The sequence below is a fragment of the Diabrotica virgifera genome, chromosome 2 (genome assembly GCF_917563875.1).
Source record: "Diabrotica virgifera virgifera chromosome 2, PGI_DIABVI_V3a".
Taxonomy (NCBI): Eukaryota; Metazoa; Arthropoda; class Insecta; order Coleoptera; family Chrysomelidae; genus Diabrotica; species Diabrotica virgifera.
In genome coordinates this window covers 121,209,529-121,224,432 of record NC_065444.1, presented here as the reverse complement: position 1 = coordinate 121,224,432, position 14,904 = coordinate 121,209,529, and the positions used below count along the sequence as shown (strand labels likewise).

General features: G+C 33.0%; 1 protein-coding gene across 1 annotated transcript in view; it reads left to right on the top strand.

Annotated features, from left to right (window-relative positions):
- LOC114325218 (dorsal-ventral patterning protein Sog) overlaps nt 1-13,973 on the top strand; it is a 399,096-nt gene extending 385,123 nt beyond the window's left edge. Inside the window, exons 9-10 of the mRNA XM_028273215.2 lie at nt 119-805; nt 9,219-13,973. Of these exons, the coding sequence (XP_028129016.2) occupies nt 119-805; nt 9,219-9,407 (876 nt within the window). The 3' untranslated portion in view covers nt 9,408-13,973. The remainder of the gene's footprint in view (nt 1-118; nt 806-9,218) is intronic.
- Nucleotides 13,974-14,904: the final 931 nt, after the last annotated feature.

The following is a 14,904-nucleotide window of genomic DNA, read 5'->3' as shown; positions in this document are numbered from 1 at the left end:
TATAGTTCCGAACTGTCGCCGTTACGACTTGTCCGTTACCATGTGTGGGATTACGAACTGTCGCTTTACGAGATGTCTTGTGACGTAAATAATATAAGTATATACTTTAATATTATAGATCAAGCTGCCAATATCTTGCCGACCTCCTCGAGATAATAATATTATCCCAGTTATTTCTGGCACTTATGGTAACAGTAGGGACCAACCTGGAGTTGGACATCCTACTGAAAGTTGCTTTTTCGAAGGAAAATTTTACAAAAAAGACAGTACATGGGTATCCAAAAATCCATGCCAAATGTGTTTTTGCCAAGACGGTCAACCCACTTGTGATGTAATGAACTGTCCTGATATTAAATGTCCTCATAAGAATTTCACCACGCCTGGAGAATGCTGTTCAATCTGTGGGGAACCTGCAATTTTGATGAGCACTAAAAAGTGCATATTTAATGGCAGGACCTATTCCCCAGGTAGCAAATTTCATCCCTTTCTCATACCGATTGGCTTTGATGATTGCACGGTTTGTACTTGTGATCCCATAGATTTAGAAATTAAATGCAAAAGAATAGATAGCAATACTGATAAATGCGGCAAAGGTGCTGCTACTACTCCTGATACTATAAGCGATGATAATATTGGAAATTGGCCTATACAGCGAAAAGAAGAAGTTTCTAATTCTGAGCTGATTTTAAAGGAAGGTGGCTGTAGAAATCGTATGAATCCAGAAAGACCCTACAGAAACCAAAGTACATATCATCCATATATTTCTTCTCTTGGAGAATATAAATGTGTGACCTGTAAATGCCAAGTAAGTTATTAATATTAATTAGATTATAATTTTTCATCTTCTCTGTTGTATTTGCTTATACGGTGGTGAGTACCCTAATAACCGCCAAAATACCGTAAAAGATGGAAAACATAATATTAAGTTGTGAGATAGTATGAGATAAAGCTTAGTTCTTATATCTATCTAGTTGACTTCAGACACAATTATACTTATGACGTCGAAAAACATTTTATTTTAATGTCCCATGTTATTTGTTTCGGGTGGTACAAATAAACGTCAAACCAAAATAGAAACGTCAAATACTTAATTTCAAACTAAAATTGTGGCTTATTAAAGCAGATTATGTAATGGCAGACGGTAGTTATCCCTGAGCGAGAAAAGTTTTTACCTTTGTTGTATTTGTGCCATCATCATCCAGCCTCAAAACTCCACTGCTGAACATAGGCCTCCTACCCTCGTTTCCAACCCCATCTATCCTGCGCCGCTCTCATCCAGTTTTTATTTACCTTTTTTAAGTCGTCAGTCCATCTTGTAGGCGGTCGACCGACGCTTCTCTTGTCTTCTCTTGGTCTCCATTCCAATAACCTCTTCGTCCATCGCCCATCTGTCATTCTGGCTATTCCAATAACCTCTTCGTCCATCGCCCATCTGTCATTCTGGCTATGTGTCCTGCCCATCTCCACTTTAACCTGGCTATCCTCTCGATGACGTCAGTCACCTTTGTTCTTCTCCTGATTTCTTCGTTTCTGATTTTGTCTCGCAGAGTTATTCCTAACAGTGATCGCTCCAGTCTTCTCTGCGTGACTCTTAGTTTGGTAGCCGAGGCTTTAGTTAAGGTAAGTGTTTCTGATCCGTACGTCAAGACAGGGAGGACGCACTGATCAAATACCTTTCTCTTTAGGCATGTGGGCATTTAAAAGTTTCTCTCAGTTTTCCAAATGCTGCCCACCCAAGACCGATTCTTCTCTTCAGCTCATGAGTCTGGTTATCCCTGCCAATCGTAATTTCGTGTCCCAGGTATTTATATCTATCTACGAGTTCTATTTCCTTCCCACCAATACTGATGTTCTGGTTGGGTACCAAATTTGTCATTATTTTTGTTTTTGAGATATTTATATTTAAACCTATATTTTCTGTAGCCACAACGAGTTCTTGTACCATCTCTCTTGCCATACCTAGATCCTCAGCTACCATGACTATATCATCGGCGAAACGTAAGTTGTTTAGGTATTCTCCATCTATTTTTATTCCCTTTGTTATCCAATCCAAACTCTTGAAAGCATGTTCTAAGACCGTATTAAAAAGTTTAGGTGACATTGGGTCTCCTTGTCTAACCCCCCTTTCTATTTTTATGCGATTACTGTTAGTATGTAATTTGACGGTGGTTGTTGCCTGTAAGTATATTTTGTGTAATAATTTTGTATACCTATAATCTAGCCTGCATTCTTTAAGCGCCTGTAATATTTTGCTAAGTTCAACTGTGTCAAAGGCTTTATGAAAATCGATAAAAACTAGAACTAGGGGTTTATTGTATTCCACTACTTTCTCTATCAGGGTTTTTATACTTTGTAGATGGTCATTTGTTCCGTAATTTTTTCGGAATCCTGCCTGTTCTCTTGGTTGATAAGTCTCTAACTTTCTTTCCATTCTCTTAACTATTATTCGGGTAAATAGCTTATATAAATGGCTGAGGAGGCTAATCGGTCTGTAATTCTCTAAATTGGCTTTGTCTCCTGCTTTGTGTAATAGAATCATAGTAGCGTTGTTCCAGTCTGTTGGAATATGGGCGTTGTGAAGGCACATATTGAAAAGTAGTTTAATTTTTTCAAGTAGTATACTTCCTCCAATTTTTAGTGCCTCTGATACTATTCCATCTTCACCTGGGGTTCGATTATTTTTCATTTTCTTCAGAGCCTCTTTGATTTCTGATTTTGTTATATCGGGCATTAAATCCGATCCTTGATTTAATACCCCAGTTTTTACTGTAATTGGAGGTTGCGTATTGTCATCTTTTTTTCTTGATTTGTATAACTCTGTGTAGAACTCTTCGACTATTCTTAATATTTCATCTCTGTTTGTAGTTTCTTTTCCAGTTCTGTTTCTTAGTTTGTTGATTTCTATTTTTCCTTTTTGTACGCTTTTCTTCAAAACCTTCAAGTTCTTATTTTGCTCTATTGCTTGTTTTGTTTTTTCTACATTGTAGTTTCTTATGTCTTTTCTTATTGCCTTTGTGATAGTCTTATTTATTTGATTTAGCGCTTCTTTGCTGGAACTGTTATCTCCTTTCATCTGTCGTCTATAGTTCTATAAGGGTTTTAGTAGGTTGACTTAGTTTTTCATCTTTTTGGTTTGTTGGACAGTATTTAGTTTGAGCCTGTTGTATTGTGGTGATTATTTGCTTGTTCAATATATTAATGTCTGTTGTTGTATCTTTCAATGTATCATTAATATATTTTTCGAACTCCTGAATATTAGTTGGCTTTACCTATTTCTTTGGGTGTTTCTTATTTATCATTTTGAGTCTTTTCTTTTCGATCGATATCGTTATTTTAGCTCTTACTAACCTGTGATCACTGCTTGTGCTGAACTGGTTTAACACATTTACGTCTTTAAATAATTCTTTTTTATTTGTTAAGAAATAGTCGATTTCGTTCCTTGTTTTTCCATCAGGACTTTTCCAGGTCCATCTTCTGTGTTTTTTCTTTTTAAAGAAGCTGTTCATTTGATAGAGATTGTTTTCCAAAATAAAAGTTAACAGTTGTTTGCCTCTATCATTTCTGCCTTCGCTTCCAAAATTTCCCAATATTATTTCAGAGGGGTCTTCCTTGGTACCTATTTTGGCGTTGAAATCATCGCCTATTATTAAGAAGTGGCCAGGATTTTCCTTGATTGCGCAAGATATTTGGTCGTAGAATATTTGGACTTCTTCATCTGAATGGCCTGTAGTAGGTGCGTACACTTGAATGAACTTTAGGATATATCTGGTGCTCATTTTGATGTTTAAGTAGACCACCCTTGTTGATATTTGGTTTATTGACACAATTCTGTTCTCAATTCTTTTGTGAATAAAGAAGCCGACTCCTCCGACTGTCGATTCCTCTTCCCCTTTGTAGTACCACAGATGGCCTGATGGGAGTGAGATAAGATTCTCTCCTTTTTTTGTAACTTCGCTGATACCCACAATATCTCAATTCACTTTTGAAAGTTCTTCCTCCATTTCTGTGATTTGTGCCATATCAACTCCAAATTGTAGGTGAATAAGGGGTTTTTCCTTTATTCACATACGATGAGCTGGCCAAATACCCAAGTAGGTGGACGCCAATGAACCAAGGAAGTCGAAGAAGAAGACATACATAAACTAATAAAACTAGCTTAGGAAGAACGTCATACGTACAATTATGACTGAAGTCAGCTATCTCTTACTCTTAGGTCTAAAAGTGGAAACTCTACTAGTTTCGTCTTTTTTTATTTCACAACGTATTCTGTTTTTCATTTTTTTGTGTTATTTTGCAGGTTATTAGTGCGCTCATCACTGTACTGTTGTTAACTTACACAAAATATATTCAATAATTAGATATTAAACATTACTTTACCATATCGCATCTCCGCTCGAACAGTGTCATAAGTCAAAAAAGCAAAGTATCGAGAAAACGACGTTTAAAATTTGTACTAGAACTTTTCCGGTTTAATTCAAAAAGTATTAAAATTAGTATAATAACTATTTTAGTCAGTTACAAAGGTTTTTGAAGCTCTACAAAATAGTGTATTAATTCTGCTACCATTTGAGCGTCGGGTTTGGGGGGAGAGGGGGGAGAAATCGGTAAATTCGTAGTTTTTTAAGTTTTTCGCCAATATTTCTAAAACTATGCGGTTTAGCATGAACAACCCTCTATACAAAATTGTTCTACATTAAATTTGAAATAAAAAAGGCCCTATGCATAATCTTTCTAAAATGAATGGTTCCAAAGTTACGGAGGTAGTATAGTATAACTGGTCCAAAAAAATTTTTTTTGGACCAGTTTTTATTTGGTTTTTGGTTTTTATTTCAAATTTAATGTAGAACAATTTTGTGTAGAGGGTTGTTCATGCTAAACCACTTAGTTTTAGAAATATTGACGAAAAACGTAAAAAACTACGAATTTGCAGATTTCTCCCCCCTCTCCCCCCAAACCCGACGCTAAAATGGAGTGACTTTTTTCTGAACATTATGTGGACCATATAGAACAATTTGGTGTTGGAGGATAACTTTCACTTTGGATGTCTGGGTTTGGGTCTAATTATACCATACTAGATCCCGCAAGGTCAATTAAAATCTATAAAAATTTGAAATTGTTGATGATTTTGATAAATTAAAAAACATTTATGCCCGGTTGCACCAACAGATCTTAGGCTTAAGTCGAGAATATCATAAGAATTAATACAATATAATTATAATATATTATAATGAGAATACCATAATATAATAATATATGTAATGGATAATAAGGTAAGAATCTTAAATTATGGTGCAACATAAGTGATACTCAAGGAGGCCCTATCTATAAGTAGAGCTTAGCCAAGCTGGAGCTTAAGATCTGTTGGTGCAACCAGGCATTAGTTAACTCATTTTTCTGTTACATTGTGAAGCTCTTCGCTTGTTTAGATATTGTATAATAATATTTAAACGACACAGAACTCACAACGAGAAGGTGGTTGCACTTTTTACTCCACCCCCACCCTTCTCTCCATACAACCAATGATTGTGTGTTTTTTTACATTATTTACATACTACATTTCTTTTTCATTTGTTTGTGTCCAGCTTGTAAACCTCAACTTGCTGACCGTGTCCACTGTGTCCAGCTAGACAGCTTGCGTACGACAGGGATAGTTTTGTACATTCCAGTCTGGGATATTGCCTGATATAATTTAGGAACTTATATCTTCATTTGAAACGCTTCGGAGAACTGGTGGAGAAGATAGTTTTGCAACATTCCAATCTAATATTTTAGTGTAGTCCTCTGCTTCAAAATTTAAAGTAGGAGGGATGAAATTTCTAATACGTTTGCCCTTGGCTTTAGTCTATCCGGCTTTTAACACTCTCCTTATCCCTAGCTCTGTAATGTGTTTCCTTTCTCCCTACTACTTGAAATTTTGAAGCACGGGACTAAACTGAAATAATAGACTGGAATGTTGCAAAACTATCTTCTCCACCAGTTCTTGGAAGTGTCAAATAAAGATCTAAGTTCTTGCATTACATCGGGCGACATACCAGACTGGAATGTACAAAACTATCCCTGACACACGCAAGCTAATGAGCGGTGCCTAAAGTTGGTCACGGAAGCATTTCAAGAAAAAATGATCTACCTACCTAGCTATTCCCGTTCTAAATATTATGAAAATTCCTAGTCGGTAGATCGCAGAGAATTAGAAAGGCAGACAGTAGATCTCGAATCCGATTAAGTTGGTCACCCCTGGTCTAATGTATGTGGGCCCCAATCAAGAGATGGACTCATAAGGGCAACACTTGAATCAAGGTCCGTGCTGCCAGATTTTACCAACAAATCACAAAACAAAGTTGACGTTTAAAAGCTGGATACAAACATGAAAAAGAAATTTACTATGTAAATAATGTAAAAATCACACTCATTGGTTGGTTGGAGAGAAGGGTGTGTGTGGAGCTAGAAATGCAACCACCTCTTCGTTGTAAGTTCTGGGTTGTTTAAGTATTGTCATACAATATATAAACAAGCGAAAAACTTCACAATGTAGGAGAAAAATGAGATAACTAAATGTTTTTTTAACTTGTCAAAATCATCGAAAATTTCAAATTTTTATAGATTTTGATTGACCTTGCGGGATCGGAAGATATTCGTTAGGTGCGTAAAACTATTGTTTTTATTACTCAACTATGCAAACTGTAAATAAATTTTACTATAGCGATAAATAAAACGTACATGGAGGATAAATAAAAATTTTTGAAAAAAGGTAAAACTTCATTTTTTTCATAATCTTTAGGCCCGTTGCCGGATCGGAAGATAAAGTCCGATTTTAATAATTTTTGTTTTGTTTTTCTTGTAATTACCAATCGCAACTTTTTCGCACTATAGCGATATATCAACTTAACTTTTTTTGCACCACCTTACTGTTTATGTTTTATGTAATAAAACCGTTTTTATTTTTTTTTTTAGTTGTGACATTATTTGAGCGGAGGTATGATATATTATGCCAGTTCAATAACTCATTTTACTCTGATTTTTGTAACGATTGCATGAACACCAAGTTATGTCTGAAAGTAGACAGGAAACAAAAGAAGTGTGCAAAATACGAACTTTTACATTTCTTGACCCTAATGATACGGATGTCCGAATAATACCCTCCTGATTGTCATAATCAGCCTTCTGCTGAATATTGACCCCTCAATAAACTTCGATTCCGATCTAATCTCTACTGTGGAAATCTAGTTGACACGAATCTTTTTTTTCTGGTTATTCTATTGTCTTTTATTCTAGCAACGTGTCCTGTCCACTTCTATTTAAGATGATACTCTCCTCTACACCATGTGTCTTACGAATTTAATTTGTTTACTACTCTATCTCTCAAATTGTTGCCCAATAATGACCTCTCCATTCCACCTTACGTCACGTGTCTTACGAATTTAATTTGTTTACTACTCTATCTCTCAAATTGTTGCCCAATAACGACCTCTCCATTTCACCTTACGTCACTTGTACACAAGAATCGGCAGAGCACATTGCTTAGACTCCCTTCTCTTTAAACTGATTGCCACATAACTCTTAAAAAGTCACGCATTATTCCATGATCTGTTCAACTCAGATTTGTCCTGAGTATATATTCTTCTACTGTGACTGTGGAACCACACCATTTCCTAATTTTACGTATCCATGAAAATTTCTTTGGACCAAGCCACCTGTTTCCTTTCACTTTTCCTTGTGATAAGGTGAGTAGGGTGAGAGGTGTGTTTAAGGTGATATAGATCTATAGATGGTATGTAGGTTTTCTAATTATATGGCCGATGTTTTCTGTTTTTTTTTCTCCTCCTTATGAAGTTTATGAGCAGGCGTTCTGGATTTATCATTTTAATAACATCTTCATTGGATATATGCGAAACCCACAATTTTTAGAATCCAGCGATAGCACCAAAATTGGAATGATTTCGATTTGTTTAGAATTGTGGTTCTTAATGTCCATATTCCATATTTTACAACCATATAATAGGATAGACTGCAGCTATTATTATGTCCTCATCTGGTACTGTTATGTTGATATTTAATTCAATGATAAAGGTGTTACACAATCATGGTTTTGGATAGTAACTATGGTTCGTTTTTTAGGAGCTAAATAGGAGGAGTAATTCAAATTTACCGCACCGTAATTAGTCCAACCGCGAGCAACTTACTCCACTAAATTATGAAATTTTTACATTTATAAAATTTTGACACTAATGACATTTAAAATTAATAGGTTAATTAAGTTATATCGCCGATTTTTGCATTTTCTGAGTTATTCCTTTAATTTTTAGATTGTTAGGCTACTTTTATACAAAAAAACAGTTGTTTTTAGAACTTTTGCATGCATTCTAAACCGGTCAAAGTTTTTGAGGTCATTACTTATACTAAAACAAAGAAACTATTATAGAGTTTGGTTTACTATCAATTTTAATTTTTGTGGAAATGGTGTACGTTTTGTTGTTCACTTTTTCCTAAAAAATTCAAAAAGAGTTGTCTTATTTTAATCATAACTTACTTCATTTTGATGGTATCATCTTCTTCTGGAGCTCATTTGATAGGTATTCCTAAGTACTTTGGCAAGTGTTTAGTAAGTGTATAGATATTATAAAATGCATCGTTTTCCCATTTTTTAAGCTTGAATACTTAGATTTGAGTACGAGCCGAAGAAAAATATACATTCAATACCTATAACTCAACTTGAATTACATAATGTTAAAAGGATTTTCAAGTAAAGAATTTATTCTATTTTTTATTAGCTTCAATTTTGGTAATAATAACTTTTTTGTAAAAACTTTTAAAAAAACTTAAAAACCGCTTTAAAACATGCATTTTTTCACGAAAAATTAAATTCTTTAATCTGTAATAACTCAAAGAGTATTGATTTATTTTAATAACTTGATAATATAACAACTTTTGCTTAGTATTTGTCAGTCTAACGATTTATGGGTTTTTTCTTAATAAAATAATGTTTATCCCGAGAACGGGTGGCATCGACCCCCATGGTAAAAGCGCAAGTTGGTACCATGTCACTTTTGTTTCTTGAGGTATTTTCTAACTACTCACCAATTTTCATGAAAATCGATGAAGGTTCAACGAAATCGAAGGTCAAGACCTTTAGTGACTTTACTAATAATGTGCTTAGTTTTTTTGATTTCAATATGGAGGTATGATTCTTTTATATATTAATACTTTATTTCTTGTTTTAGAATGGTCAATCAAACTGTGCAAGAGAACGCTGTGAATGGAAAAATTGCAAAATGATGTTCGAGTTGCGAAAATCAAAATCGCGAAACAACAAGAAGAGCTTTCCAGAAGAGTATTGCTGTACAATTAAAGAATGTAGGAGAATTAGACACAGGAAGAAGCTAGAGGAAAGGGCTTCGCATAAACAGTGAAAACTTTTTAAAACAGAACTTCCTTATTTTTGGGATTTTCCTAAGTTTTGGAATTTTTTTTAAAAAGTGGACTTCAAGTCCTTGTTACCCCTTAACCAAAGAAGACTGAGGCAGTTTAAGAATAAGAGGATGAAGAAAGAGCTGTCATATTTATTTTATACGTTTAGGTTTTATTTACCAGGTTCGGAATATAAAGAGAACTCTTTGCCAGTATTCCAACTGCTTCAACCTTAAGAGTAATTACAATTTATTACAAGGGAATAACTACGAGCTAAAAGTAATTGCAATTTATTACAAGAGAATAACCAAGAGCTAAAAGCAATTGCAATTTATTACAAGGGAATAACCAAGAGCTACCTACGTATAAATAAATAATTTATTTGAGTGAATCAAAAGTTGGCAAGGGGTTCTGCTTATATTCTCACTCTGTACATTTGTATATATTTCAAGCACTTAAAAGCAAAGTCAAATGTGGAGAGAGGGTTTTGAGGATTAAGAGACATGAGATTTTATTTATTTATATTTTTGTAAGATTTTCGTAAGAATGAAAATTTGACTGCGCTTGTAAAAAGTAAGAACTATTATTTATTTGACAACAATATTAATTTGTAAATTATTCCATAGTGTGTATAGTATGATTTAAAGATCTCTTTCCAATAGCTGTATAATGTCTAAGCTGTTTTATGACTTTCATAATATTACATCTGTTTGGTTTACTAATTTCAATATGACCACTTTTTTCTGTTAACGAAACAGCTTAATTTGTGTAGGTAGGTACCATTATGTCCTCTATTTCACACAAACTTAACAAAATCGATCCCGATTTTTTTATCAACTCTAATCTTCTTCCGATTATTTTCTTAAAGTCTGCGTCCTGCTTAATTAGTTGTATTAATTTCTCACATAATATGTAAGCTGCACATATTTATTACCTGTATGTAACAATATTATCTTTCTACTTTTGTGAAATAATTGTGAATTCCGTATTGGGAAATTCATTGGTGTCAAAATCACTGTATTAAAACTTTTTACATAGTTATTTTGTATTTATTGAATTATTTACATTTAATTTTTATAATTCACCTCATACAACACAGAAAGATACACTTTTACAACGAAAATAAATTACACTCCTCCAATAAATTAACGCATCATCTTAAAATTGGAACATCTTTGATGTATCGAATTCCTTAAACCAGTTGTCTGATTTGAGAGATTTTTTAATATGTTATAGCTTTATTTTTTAAGAATATCACCGTAATAATGTTGTTGTTAAACAGGTAAATGTCATTGTATACGTGGTGTAACAATCATACTGTGTTTTTTTTCTCAAAGTTAGGAACACCCTGTGGAATATTCTAGCATTTATAAAATATTGAAATTAAAACTTGATTTGAGCCTTCGGCTTTCTTAACATTTTGTTTTTTCATTCATTCACTTATGTTCGATATTAAAAGAGATATGTACTTTAATATTACAATTTGCTATTTGGTCTGACCAATATCATTCCAAATCTCTAGAGCTACTGTTTCTACCTGTTGTAAGGTTCTAGGAGTGGCAAAGGCTGTCGTAGTCTTCTGCCAATTATGTTCCAAAAATGTTCGATCAGGTTAAGATCTGGACTCTGTGATGGCCAATTCAAAGTCCGAATATTTACCTGTTGTAAATATTGTTACCAATATAAGAAGCCGATAGCATGGTAGCTAAGTCCTTCGCTATTAGCCCGATCAAAGAACAATCTGACCCCCAAAAAAAAATAAAGGAATTATGAAAATTTGGGAATAGGTAGTTGAAATTGTCTATTATTATATAAGAAAAAGTTTACAATTCTACATAATAACTCCCTCTCGAAGATGAAAAAAATACATTCAAAACAAGACCGGAATTGGATAAAATGACTAATTCTAAACAACTTTTCTTCTATAGAGTTTTTTCACTAAGTCAATACTTTTCGAGTTATTTGCGAGTGAATATGTTCATGTTTAGCAAAATAAAACATGTTTTGGGACGGTTTTTCGAAGATAACTCAAAAAGTAAGTATTTTAGCGAAAAAAATATTCTTAGCAAAAATATAGTCCATAAAAAATTGAAAAAAATATCAAAATACATGAAGTCTGTAGACCCAGTAGAAGCAGAGTTGCAGCTAATGAAAAGTAGGTTCTTCTTCGTCAAATTCCAAATCGAATATTTAAATGTGAAATAACCCAAAAACGAAGCACTTTTAGGGGAAAATTCATTTTAACTTTTTTAAAGTGTTTAAAAAAAGGTTTATTTTTGTTTTTTAAAAAAAACTTGTAATATTAAAAGTAAGTGAATTACGCTCAAAATATTGGGGTCCCTTTTATTTTTTGGTAAAAAAATCGCGAAAATCACCCCCTAATTAGTATCACATATAAATTTTAACACTACCACTTCACAAGTTACTTTGTCTATGTATTATTTAAATGATCTTTAAGTTTCATCGGTTCAAAGTGCTTCGTTTTGAAAAAGCTGTAGTTAAAATAGCTTGAACGAGTAACTAATCACGAGTTTAGGCAAATTTTGAACAGCCATTATAACCAATTTTTGTCTAACAAGAAAACAAAAAATCAAAAATATTCAGAAAAGCAAAAGGTACATTTTATTACTCTTTGAGATTTTTGGTATTCCTAATTGTTTTTAAGTTAATTCCATAAACAATTACGATTTTTTTCAAAATTAAAAAAAATGTTTTATTTTAAACCCAATTTTTTCAAAACTGAGCACTTTGAACCAATGAAACTTATAGATAATATAAACAATACATAAGTAAAGCAACTTGTAAAGCGGTAACGATTAATTTTATTTGAGAAGCTAATTAAGGAGTGATTTACTCACTTACTTTTAATGTTAGAAGTTTTTTTTTAAAACAAAAATAAACCTTTTTTTAAACACTTTAAAAAAGTTGTCATGAGCTTTCCCCGAAAAGTGCTCCGTTTTTTGGTTATTTCACATTGAAATATACGATTTGGAATTTGACGAAGAAGAACCTACATTTCATTAGCTGCAACTCTGCTTCTACTGAGTCTGCAGACCTGACGCATACACCATTTTTTTCAATTTTTTATAAGCTATATTTTTACTAAGACTATTTTTTCGCTAAAATACTTTTTGAGTTGTCTCCGAAAAACCGTCCAAAAACATTTTTTTTTGGTTAAAAATGAACACATTCACTCGCAAATAACTCGAAAAGTATTGACTTAGTAAAAAAACTCTATAGAACAAAAGTTACTTAGAATCAGTCATTTTATCCAATTCCGGACTTATTTTGAACGTATATTTTTTCACCCCCGAGAAAAAATTTTTCACACCGTATTTTTCAATTTTTGTAAAATGGAGGGGATGTTGAATTGTAAACTTTTTCTTATATAATAATAGACAATTTCAACTACCTATTCCCAAATTTTCATCCTTCCTTTATTTTTTTGGAGGTTTTCGTAAAATTTTGCGTTCCTTATCGGGCTATATGTAAGGTCACTGTTTGAACAAACTCATCGCGGGTCAAAGTCCTTGTAGCGCGTTCCATTTCGACCAAGCAAAAAAAAATACAAAATTAGTTAAAGCTTTAAATAATAAATCTACTAATTTTCACGACAAATTAGACACTTTTTGACTATTAACAATTTGACATTTATCAAATTATTAATTTCTCATAGCCTACTTTAGGCTTGTTTATTGAACTCAGCAGAGAATGGGGATATATTGATAAAAATATGGCTAGTTTTTAAAGTACCTAACTTTTTTATTATGCAACATAAGCGAATGAATAAAAAAACAAAATGTTAATAAAACCTGAGGCTATAGTTGGGTTTTCATTTCAGTATTTTATAAATGTTATAATATTCCACATGGTATTGCGAACTTTGAGGAAAAAAATACGGTTTGATTGGTACACCCGGTGTACAATGACAATTTACCTGCCTATAGTCAGAGAACGAAATAGTTGTCAGTGATTCATTTCAAAGTTCGTGGATTATTACGGAATTTGATGAGTTAAAATTATACTATAATTTTAGGTGTATAATATTTATACTATTATTTTAGTAACCAGTAAGTAACATTTCATGCAACAATTTCCTGTCAACTATTTCGTTCTTTGAGTATAACAACAATATTATTACAGCGATATTGTTAAAGAATAAGGCTGTAATACATTAAAAAAATCACTGAAATCAGACAACAGGTTTAGGAAATTCGAGACATCAAAAATGACCCATTTTAAGGTGGTGCGTTAATTTCTTGGAGAAGTGTATTTATCCTCTAAATCGGCCTCGCATATTTGGAACACATATTGGTACAGATCTTTAAGTTATACTATAAAAGTTGTTTAAGAGAATTTTTTCTCAATACTCACTAGAGAAGAAGGCTGAGAATGTTTTGGGGGAAAACTTTAAGATTTTTTTAGATTGTATAATATTTATACCTTTTAATTTTGTTAAAAAGTTACTAGAGATTTTGTGTTAAAATTTCTTTGTGACGTCATCTTTTGGTTTTTCCCCTTGTATGTGAATGATGTATATCTAAATTTTAAATACATATAGTTGCCAACGTTGGTTTTTAAATTTAATGTCCCTAAATGACTATTTAGAACGATATTTTGATCGTATAACATAGATGGTATAAAATCTATGTAAAACATCATAAAGAAATGGGCACCAAAAGCGTTTTATATAATGATAAAAGCATTGATTGGAAACGTATCTGAAGATAACCAAATGCTTATTTAAGTATGCCGTATAATATGTATATGGTTTTTTAGTTTCAAAAGCAAGTGAAATGTTTTTTGGTTCACAAATCTGGTATTAACAAATGTAAGAAAGGATAAATAATTTTGTATCTTACAAAATATTATTAGAAGATTTTTTAATTACATCAACATTAAAAGGCTATGGTATTGTTCTCCATTTTAACTTTTAATGTTAAATAAAATTAGCGGTAACCTGATGGAAATTTATGTTAAATGAGAAAACATAACATTATTTTTTTTAATTTCCACACACTATTTCATAAAAAACTTTTGATCGGTGCAGCTACGAGGATCCGGTATAATCACACATACACACAGCTACCCATACAACTCCGGATCGGAGATGGCAGCAAGCGCTCACTGCGGTTACACAGTTACCAGCGAAGCATCTCTTCAATGCAGAGTTGCTTCGCCCCGGCAGGTTCCGACTGAATGCGTCGCATCACTGCCTCTTGCTCCCAACTCAATCTGTTGGGAACTGGGTTGAGTTTCTTTTCAGTTCAGTACACTGAGTGAAACTGATTTTATGATCATCGGCTTTCTTCTTAAATACATTCTCGGTGGCTCATCACTCCTTGCATCCATAGGAGCGGGATTGCGTTGGTATCGATACGCGTACGGTTCCTGCTATAGAGATGTTGAAAAAGTATCTATTCGTTACAAAGTACTCGTTACTTACGAATACCGAAAGTAACGATTACTATACAGAGAGGCAAATCGTTACTTTGATTA